The sequence below is a fragment of the Coffea arabica genome, chromosome 5c, assembly GCF_036785885.1.
Source record: "Coffea arabica cultivar ET-39 chromosome 5c, Coffea Arabica ET-39 HiFi, whole genome shotgun sequence".
NCBI lineage: Eukaryota > Viridiplantae > Streptophyta > Magnoliopsida > Gentianales > Rubiaceae > Coffea > Coffea arabica.
The window spans coordinates 47,842,015-47,853,254 of record NC_092319.1 but is presented as its reverse complement, the minus strand read 5'-3'; the positions used below and the strand labels follow the sequence as shown (position 1 = coordinate 47,853,254).

Genomic DNA, 11,240 nt, shown 5'->3' with positions numbered 1-11,240 from the left:
TGCAGCTACAACGGTATATACTCGCCTTGTTATTCTTTTTGTAATGTTACTATGAGCTGGGTTGCAAGCCTAGTTGGATCGACAAAATGAGGCAAGGAAAAACTCTGGTGAATATATATATACACATACATACATACATATATATATATATAGGCTGTGAAAATCGTTGCTTAACAAATATAACATGTGTTGAAAGTACAGTATTTCCATGCGCAATGATAGCCATCAAATTAGAGATCCTGGAAAACGTATTGACTTTGTCTTTGATTTGCCCCAATGCAGACTTTTTCTTTTGTGTACTCCAAAATCATTTACGAGCCTGAATTTTAAACCTATACGGTGCATCCGTGCAACTTTGTCGTGCAACCAACCAACTGTCAAAGCCTTTCAACAGGGATTTGTCTGTCAGCCAAGTATCGCTGGTCCTTGGAAACATTCAACTTCATACCTCAACTTTCATCTCCCGACAAATTTTGTTTTCCATTGCAGCTTTCTCTCAAAAGTCAAAACGAAGCTTTCCAAGTTTGATGCATCTGGTGTCGGGGGCTTCTCCAGAAAAAATTGTATCCACTCTCGGCCAGTTGTGGAAAGCATACTACATTTGATGTAAAATGCTATAACTTTGATGTAAACGTGAGTTGTGTCAACTCATATATTAATTAATGATTATATTAAATCTACAAGACTTTACATCCAAAATTGTAAGAATTACACCAACAAGATGATTGAACTAGATAGAATCAACTAGAGAGACCCTTAATCCGTGTCGCTATGATAAAAATTAAATCATCCCCTAGTTACTTTTTTCCCACTTTGGAAATGAAATCAAAATATCGACAGATACTATAACCCCCTTTTAATGTCATACTCTTAAATTGAAATTCAATTTTAGATTATGAAATAAGAGTTGAATTGCAACAATTTCAATCAAATTACTTCCATTGTTAAATGTATGTAGTAATCAGTGATTCAAGGAAATCCTAAAGAAACCTATACAATTTTCCCAAAACTATGCGTATTCTTTTCTTGCTTTCAATTGCACGTTAGCGGTTGACAAGGGTTCGGAATGCACCATCCCATCTTGAACATTTTCAAGGCCAGCCATAAATCCAAACTAATAATTGGTCTACCATTGGGCTATGAATTAAGTGCTTTTCAAGATATTTTTCAAAAATTTACTATAATATCGTGTATCAAAAACTTTCTTATAACAATACTAGTTTTTTCAACCTCACGCGATGCGTGAGGATGCCCTGGCTATATGTTAATCAAGATCAAATGAAGGTAAGTGGATTAATGTAAATTGGTTATATATTTAATACATGATAGGTGTTAATAAATGTGGAGATTTTGACTTTAGGTAAATTGAATATTGTTGTTACTCGTTTACTCATTTGATTTGTAATTTTCTCTTAGATAGTCAGTTTTTGGCTTAAGATCCTTGCGAATTCTTGATACTATAAATAAATGATGCATTCATTTAAAATGTACAAGTACATACAAATATCATAAATATGGTGACGCTGATCATTTTTAAAATTATGCACACACTATTTGTATCTAATCAAGAATGAAATAAGTTTCAACAAGATCAGTTAGGTGAGAGTGTGAAAACTTCACCTTATAAAACCACCAAATCCAGGTCTTCAATTGAAGAAAGAAACACATCCAATATGTTGCTTTCAGATGGCTTTCTCTCAAGATTACATAGGCAAGAGAGCTAAAACTCTGAATGAAAAAAATACCAATAAAAGTATCTAAAACTAAAGGTTAGGTAGTACATTACTTTTCTGAAATTTCTTATCAAGAATTAGTTCAAACATGTTCAAAAAATCTTTTCTTGTTATACATAATAGTGAGTAAGGCGCACTCAGATGTGTATATAACTAATTAGAATAAAAATATTTGTAATAATAATTCTCTTATAAAAGTGAAGTATTATAGGGGAAACAAGTGCATGGACTTAATTTGGGTGATGTTAATAAAGAAAAATTGAAGAAATGTGTGTCAAATATAGTAGATAAACATGGAGAAATTGAACGTAAAAATATGGGAAGATTCGAAGTTATGATAAAATTGTTGTTTTATTATTTTGTTACAGAATAAATCCATTTTATCCTTTATAATAAAGGCAAAAAAAAATTTTAAAAAAAAAGAAGAAAGAACTAACAATGCAACACCGTAAAGGGCATCAAGTTTTATATATGGCACATATATGCTTCCTAAAAAATGCCGCTGGAGGGAGAGGGGAAAGAATTCTAGCGTTGAACTCTGGAGCAAGAGGGCAAGCCCAAATAAATGCCTATGAAATACCACTGGAATTGTCGAAATTTACAGCATAACCAATCTATCTGCCTATGAAATGCCACTGAAGTTGCTCAAAATTACCGGATAACCGGCCTGCCTATGAAAATGCCACTGAAGTTGCTCAAAATTACCGGATAACCGGCCCATGAGCACTGTAGCAACTCCAACGGGCACTTTTAGTATACTAGTTTTTTAGGCCTCGCGCTACGCGCGAGGTTGCCCTAACTTGTGTTAATTTAATTTAATTTTATGGAGTAGGTTAAACGATGATAATCGGTAATATGATTGCATTCGATAATTAGAAAGTCATTTTGTATAGAAGGTATAGATGTATCAGTGTATGTATATATCAACCGTTATATTAGTTGTTTTTAAACTGGTTTTTTTTTCCCCTGGTTGAAATATTTATTTTAAGTTAAACGTTCCTTTGTTGGAACACAAGGGAAATCGTAGTGAAGAACAAATTCAGTTTATCATGAAAATTCTTGTTTCTCAAGGTAAAACAAAGCAAGAAAGCTAAAGTGGGAAAACAAAAATGTTGGGCTTGAATATAAAGTATGGAGTAGAGGTGTTGAAATGGGTGACTTGGGTGGGTTTGGGTTGGATAAAATGGGTAATGGGTATAAGTGAATTAACTCATTTATACCCATTTAATTAGATAGGTATAAATGGATAAGTTAAAAAATGAATTGGGTAACTCAATTATCCATTTACAACTTATTTGTTTTAACTTTTGGTAAACTCATTTAAATTTATTTTTGCAAAACAAGTTATCAATTTATACCACTCTTTGTACCCATTATTAGTTTTAAATATTTATTTATAATGTTCAATAAATTTAATTATCAATTTTTTTTCATTTATACTCTATGTTACAAAATTATCTATTATTTAATAATTGAATAATAAGAATATAAAAATTTGAACTAAGTACTATAAAAATTAATATAAAAATTTAATTCAAAAATTTTGAACTTATACCATCTATTCATGGACCGATATAGGTAAATTTAATTAGGTGGGTTGATTTGTCACCTCTAGTAATAATTGAATAATAAGAATATAAAAATTTGAACGAAGTACTATAAAAATTAATATAAAAATTTAATTCAAAAATTTTGAACTTATACCATCTATTCATGGACCGATATAGGTAAATTTAATTAGGTGGGTTGATTTGTCACCTCTAGTATCGAGCCATTATAACAATTGGTTTGAGTTTTATTAATATTGTCAACAAAATGGCTACGAAAAATGAGTACGAATTTGGGTTGAATAAAATGGGTAATGGGTATAAGTAAATTAACTCATTTATACTCATTTAATTAGATAGGTATAAATGGGTAAGTCAAAAAATGAATTGTGTAACTCAATTACCCATTTACAACTTATTTATTTTAACTTTTGGTAAACTCATTTAAATTTATTTTTGCAAAACAAGTTATCAATTTATACCACTCTTTGTACCCATTATTAGTTTTAAATATTTATTTATAATGTTCAATAAATTTAATTACCATTTTTTTTCATTTATACTCTATGTTACAAAATTATCTATTATTTAATAATTGAATAATAAGAATATAAAAATTTGAACTAAGTACTATAAAAATTAATATAAAAATTTAATTCAAAAATTTTGAACTTATACCATCTATTCATGGACCGATATAGGTAAATTTAATTAGGTGGGTTGATTTGTCACCTCTAGTATCGAGCCATTATAACAATGGGTTTGAGTTTTATTAATATTGTCAACAAAATGGCTATGAAAAATGAGTACGAATTTCGTCCAACATGGTAAGTTGTTTCTTCTACAATCTATACTGAAAATGTTAGGCCAGGTAAGATGAGGGTTTGAAAATCAAAGTCAAAGGTAGATGCCACGAGTGCAGGACCATCTCTCGCTCTCTCTATCTCTGTTGGGCTCAATGTATCCAAAGTGGCAAAATTTTCGTTGAAATGGAATTTCTCATTTCACATGTTAGGCGTAGCTGGTGTATTCGGCGGCTCCCTATTCAGTGCCCATAACAAAGCCACGCGGATAGCAAAGCCACCACCACTGAATGGCAAAAGACCAAACTGCCCCTCAAGCTCACACAAATCACGCTATAACCGGCCCATTTTCACTGTAGCTAAGCCAACTGACGCTTTTAGTATAGTAAAGATATATATATATATTATTTTAATAATAAAATTACATATGTATCCCTAATACTTTATTATATGTTAAGAAAAATTATTATTTTATATATTTTTTAAAAAATAAATAATTATATTTATTTTTTTTAAATCGAGCTCGAGTTTTACATTGAGAGCTCGTCAAGTTCGAATTCGAATTCGAGTTTGGGAAAATTAAATTGAGATCAAGACTCGTTTTAATTAAGTCAAAACTCGACTCGACTCGATTCATTTGCAACCTCATTTATGATACCAAAAAATCTTCACGGTGCATTTAAAAAAAAATAAATAATTATATTTATTTTTTTTTAAATCGAGCTCGAGTTTTATATTGAGAGTTCGTCAAGTTCGAATTCGAATTCAAGTTTGGAAAAATTAAATTGAGATCAAAACTCGTTTTAATTAAGTCAAAACTCGACTCGACTCAATTCATTTGCAGCCTCATATATCGTATATGATACCAAAAAATCTTCACGGTGCATTTCAAGATGGGCGGTGACTATGTCGTTATGCCAGGTCCGATTCCGATATAAAATGGTGACGAATAATCGGACTCGCAATAACCAATCACAAGCCTGATAAGCGGACCAAATCAATTGAACTCAAATTGCAAACTCCCGCTTTTAGTATAGGTAAGAGTAAGGAAAGGATATATTGTGACATTTTTTTCAATTTTAAATTTTTGAGATGTTTCTAAAAAATTTAAGAATTATCCCCACCTTCCTTCCTTTCCCTCCTCCCTCCCACCCAACATCATCTCCCTTCTCGTGCCCCTCTACCATCTCACTCTCCTCCATCAACACTACTTCCCTTCCTGCTTCCTGCTTCCTCCTCCTCCTCCATTTCCTCTCTTCACCTTCTTCCACTTGGTCTCCCTTTTTCCCCCACTTCCTTCTCTCCTCCCCAGCAATCGAATCTAGTCATCTAGGAAAGGAAAAGGGGAGAACAAGGGGTATGCGGAAAAAGAAAAGAGAAGGAAAAGATGATAGCGCCATAAAAAAGAGAGGAATAGGAGATGAGGAGGTAAAAGGAGGAAGGGAGGGACATGGTAGGGATCGGGATTATTACGAGGAGCTAAGGATGAATGGGGGGCCCGAAGGGGGGGGGGGGGGGGAAAGGGGAGGTACAGTCACGGTGGAGGTGGAAGAAACAAGTGGTGGATTCTTTTTCAGTCAATTTTTGGTGTTTATGTTATAGGTATATTTCAAATATATTTGGAGTGTTGTATTGCAGATTTGGAATACATTTGGGGTGTTTTAACACTTCGAATACAAGTTTTTGAGAAAGACATGAATCCAAACAGACAGTGACACACGACATTGGAGAGCCACAAACACCAATACTTAAACCAATAATTCTAGATTTAGGATGGCAAGCATTATAAGCGTCACTATTAGAGATAAACCAGTCAAAATCCTCGACATAATAACAATACTGTAAACCTTCATCACCATGAAACAAGCCCGCCCGCCCCAACAGCTCCCAAATTGATGGAGAGTCATAAAGTAACGAAATATATAAGAGCACATATGGTTCTTAGCCCTCCCATAACGGCAAACTATCATTCAGCCAAATACCGCAACTCTCTTGATTGGACATGTTACGAGCGTGAATAGCAAGCAAATACCCTGAACAATCTCTGAGGCTTTCATATACCAAGTTGCGTAGACTGCCAAGGCTTGCAACTTGCAACAATAGATCACTGCAAATATTAGCACAAGGAATTTCAGTTGCTCATCTATCTAAAAAAATTCAACAAAGGAGGACAAGAACCAGGGACGTTTGCATCACTTCCTGAACCAACAAAACCAACTAAAAAAGTAACACCCTTGCTGGTTAATTCAGCAACAAACAAAAAACGCATAAAAACATTTCGCATTCTCCTACCTGCTGCGGCTGTTGGTAATTTGTATATCCAGGGTAACCTCCATAATATACATTTGGGTCTTGCGGAGGTGGAGCATATGCATATGCATCATAACCTTGTGTATAACCATAGCATCCACCATTCCACGGGGGTTGATCCGACTGTCCAAAATCAAGGAAAAGTAAGATATGCAATTATATGCAACTATCAACCGTACCAAGAGACAGAAAGATGGCCCAAACCTGCTTGTTGGAAGGACTACGCCCCCATGAAAGTCGAATACTTTGTAATCCCAACTGTGTACCATTCAAGCTTTCCAATGCTTGTTCCGCACATGCCCTAGCACAGAAAAATCAAAAGAAATAGGCCATCACGAACTGCAAAATTTACCACAACATTTTTCCCCCAAAATTTAAAGGTTACCTATTAGTGAATTGAACAAAACCACATCGCTTCCCTGCAGGTATCTTTACATGTACAACTTCCCCATATCGGCCAAATACTTGCCTCAAATTCTCATCTGTCACACTTGGGTCCAATCCACCCACAAATATCTGCACTTACAAGAAACAGTCTTAACTACCACACAGGTAACAAAAGTAAATCCATAACTAAGACAAGCTACGCACTGTTGTATTATTTGGATCACTTTCACCCTCATTTCCTTGAGTATTCTGATTGGGAGCTGCAAATGATGGATAAAGGTAAGAATGACCAGAAATTAAAAGGAAACTGTGAGTTACAGAGATATTATCAGTTTGATAAGACAGCTACTGCATCGCACACTGGAATGCCAAATGAAGTATTGAGACACCAATAGTACACTAAGTAAGAGGCACAACTGCACTTCTCTGTAGTACACCTTTCTTCTAAGGTATATAAATGTTTACTCATCCATTGATCAAAACTTCAGAGCTAACAATGATAAAGTTCATTTGACCAGCCAAAAGAAACATGCAAAAGAGAGAAAATTTATAACATTAATGCTCCAAAGCAGTACATTACATTAGACTTTAAAAGGTTTTCACTTTGACAAACACGACTCTAGTCACACTAGTCAAGCACAACTAAGAACAGCAATAGACAAGCTCTTGAATACATAAATGCAGCTTTACAGCAAAGTTTTTCATGTAAGTGGGCTTTTGGCAATACATAGCACATACTTTTAAGAATGGTCACCATAGATGCACTGGAACAAGAGGATGCACTAAATGCATAAGACAAGGAGAATGCTTGGAAAGTGCACACTATTTTCGGCAGGAAGAAACGAATAACTTGAAAAGCAAACAATCTCAATCTCTTAAGATTGTCATGCTCACTGAAAAAAGATTTAAGTTACTAACTTGACAGAAGAAAATGCAAAACAGCAACAGGTAACATTACACAAGATTTTTCTAGTCATATCCAATCATTCATGCTATGCAGTTTTGCCAATCCATGATTTTCTCACGCTCATGTTCTCATTGAAATGTCACATAAATAAAATTCCAACATAACTTATGCCTATTGCAAGACCGGTAACAACACTTAGTAAATTATACACCACAAAGAAGCCCATAAACCACACAAAAATCCAACCAAAAGACCTGTTTATCCACAAAAACATATTCAAGAAGTACTTTCACAAAGCTTCGAAATCCATGAATGTATGATCCTCAGAGATTCCCTTCCAACGAAACCTTAAAAGACTGAGCCTCAAAAGATTCATTGCACCAAAACCTCAAAAGACCAAATCAATTTCATTTCCCTGGAATAAAAACTCAATAAAAAAAAGAATTTTTACAAAATTAGAAGTGCAATAACTGGGTTGGAAGACTATAAAAAATCATTCCCCAGGTTACTAACAGAACCATACACCATGAGAAGACTTGGAAAAAACATTAACTGGTAAAAGATAAGGTAAAAAAACAATTGGCAATGGAAGAAATAGAGTATCCTTTGTCACCAAAGAAACTGGTCCATAACAAAATGGAATGAAGGTAGTTGAGGATCAAGTAGAATGAAGGAAGCGAGAAAGGAAATGAAACCTCTGAAGGAAAGAAAATAAATATTCCCTTCTAAACTCCAAAGTAAGAAACTGGAAAGTAAGTGTGTGTAGCATAAAAATGCCACAGGAAATCGAAGTAAGGAAGCTTATGGCATAAACAAATTAACTGACCTAAAAGGACTGCCACCCATTAAAGTGGAATCAATTCAGCTGAAATCAGTTCCAGGCCCCCCGTAAATGAGAGCCTCTCTGTTTCCTGCTTCGAGACAACATGAGTTTTATAAGATTTTTAAATTTTTAGCAGAAGTATATGAGCCCATTTTAAAAAGGTAAGTACTGGAAGGAAATGACTTCGTAAATTCCACGTATCTTCATGTGCAAAACTCAAAGAACATTCATATCTCAAAAGCGGTAAAAAACAACTTCCAATGCCTTGACTAGGAACTTATTGCTTCACCTACGACTAAGAAGTACCAAGAAAACAACAAATGAAACAGTCCAATAAAAAGAGAACAAAAAGCAAATGTCAATGCCCTAAATTCTTGCCATAGCACACCACCATCAATTAAGAGATGTCAGCACGACATACCTTTCTGATATTGCTGAACGCCAGCAGGTTTTTTGTTAGCCGCTGGTCCAATCCTCATGGGCCTGGTTAAGCATATGACACCATTCATCTCTGTCATAGCACGGAGTTGCTCACTCTCATCCCCAAACTTAACAAAACCATACCCCTTGGACCGTCCAGTGTTCCTATCAATAACAACTTTTGCGCCTTTAACTGACGAATAGACAGCTTTAAATGTCTCTTGGAGAAGGTAATCTGTCACGTCAGCAGCCAAGTCCCCAACAAATATTGTGTAGTCAGGAGAGTCATCGGTACGCCTCTCACCAGCACCAAGAGTAGCCCAATTCAAACGATAGTGTTGCTCGACATTCGGCATCAATGTGCCATTATACGTAAACAAAACATTTTCAGCCGCTGAACGACTCCTGAACTCAAGAAAGCCATAGCCCTCTGATTGACCACTTTGCTTGTTACGAATAAGCTTTACAGAAACAAGCTGAAAGACGACAAAACGAAGAATTAAAATCAGTCAAAAAAAATCTTTCCCGCCCTTGCTCAATCTCTACAACGAACACTAGCAATAACTCCCTGACTAAAATTCTAGTTTTTGATCTTCTTACAAAACATTACCAAAAGCGCCTCAAGAATATTCGCAGAGCTACAAATAATTTGGAATATCGAGGTATTAACGTTGAGTACAAGATAGCACCTGTACAAACCGAAAATTACAACGCCAAGGCCAATACTACAAGTGAACAAAAAGCCTGGCATGCACTTTGTTACCAAAAACAAAAACCACGCCTATATACAGAACTACAAAACCAAGTCTAGCACTGCATGCATTATATCTGCAATCGATAGCAAAACCTACCGTTTTTAATGAATCTATAAAGCCGGAGGTTATCATGAGGTTAAGAAACCAAACAATAAATCAAAATAAACGATCTTACTCAAATCTTCCCCAAAATTCCCCCAAATTTCGAAAAACGTACAATTTAACCAAATTCTCCTTATACCTCTCCAGTATGGAAAAAGCAGGAAGAAAGATAATTCTCGTCCATCCAATACTGTAAGTCCCCAATCCACAGAGAGCGAATCTCATTGGAGCCGGGTGAAGCAGCAGTCGACGGAGGCGCAATTCCATATTGCGTAGGCTGAGAATGCTGTGGAGCCGACACCTGCTGCTGGCCCCAAACCTGAGGATCCTGAGGCTGAACCGGAGGTTGCTGAGGAGGCATCATGAACCACTGCTGTTGCGGCGGCGGGTACTGTTGCTGCTGGTGGTGGTGGTGCTGTTGTTGATCCATCGGAGCCATGGGTGGAGGAACGACACCGCCTGGTTGCATCATCTTCGAGACGGAATCGAAGAAACCCTAATTCGAAGGGAGAAAGAAATATAAAAAGCACTAGTAGATACAGCACAGATATACTGGAGAGGGACAGGAAAGAGGGCACCCAGATGGATAGGGCCAGTAATTGAGAGGAAGATTTCTAGGAGATTGGGGGTATTTATGGGGTTCGAGAGCGGGCCGAGAAGACAAGGCGGCGCTGAGAAAGGGAAAGGGTCAGTGATGGGCTGAAAAGTACTATATGGATAAGCCCATTAATAATTTATAGACAAGCAATTAAGCGAGATGTTGGTAATCACCAAAACTTTCTTGTCTTCTTTCACATACTTTTCACTTAATTGTAGCTGCTATTTTCAAACGACTCCCTCCAATACGATTAGGCTTTCCTTTCCCCTAAATTAGGCTAAAGTATGTTATACAAATATTATCGTTGTGATAAAAAAAAATTAAGCACAATTATGTATATGCACGTAGAGAGTTATCTTTGTCCCAAAATAAAAATAAAAAAAAGTTAATTTAGTATCAAAATCGATCGAGGAAAATTCTATGATTCCTTTGAGGTATCATTCCCTATAGGGCTATAAATGATTTAAGGTACTATTCCCTATAGAGGTATAAACGAAACTAATCAATCTGAATACTTTAGTGTTCAACTTTGTTTTGATTATTTTAATGAATTTAAAATTGTGTTTAAGTTTGATTTATTTATTTGTTGAATCAAGTTCAAATGAGTTTTTATCGAATTAGACTTGAGTTAAGTTCAAATAGTTTGAGCTTTTTACTTAAAATTTTAATTTTATACTAATCAAACCAAGTTTAAAATATTATAAAATACAACATGCTGTTCAAGTTTGGTTTGATTAGTTCGTAAATCAAGAGGAAGAAATTGTGATCATGGAATAAGCGATTAGCCCAATGTACGATCAATGGGTTAATGTCAATTTCACGTACACAATGATTGATACATCTAATTCATTCATT

The 11,240-nt window shown here is 35.3% G+C and overlaps 1 protein-coding gene across 2 annotated transcripts; it reads right to left on the bottom strand.

The window, feature by feature from the left end:
- Nucleotides 1–5,828: 5,828 nt before the first annotated feature.
- LOC113690499 (polyadenylate-binding protein RBP45-like) lies at nt 5,829–10,399 on the bottom strand. 2 transcript variants are annotated; one of them, XM_027208418.2, is made up of 7 exons: nt 9,927–10,399; nt 8,932–9,406; nt 6,985–7,040; nt 6,779–6,909; nt 6,598–6,694; nt 6,376–6,516; nt 5,829–6,190 (listed from the first exon to the last, which is right to left on the bottom strand). In XM_027208418.2, the coding sequence occupies exons 1-7, from the start codon at nt 10,257–10,259 to the stop codon at nt 6,188–6,190; spliced, it is 1,236 nt and encodes a 411-aa protein (XP_027064219.1). In that variant the 5' UTR covers nt 10,260–10,399; the 3' UTR covers nt 5,829–6,187. The 2 variants fall into 2 exon arrangements, with proteins under 2 accessions (XP_027064219.1, XP_027064220.1); XM_027208419.2 differs by having other exon boundaries at nt 6,863–6,909.
- Between the last annotated feature and the right edge of the window lie 841 nt (nt 10,400–11,240).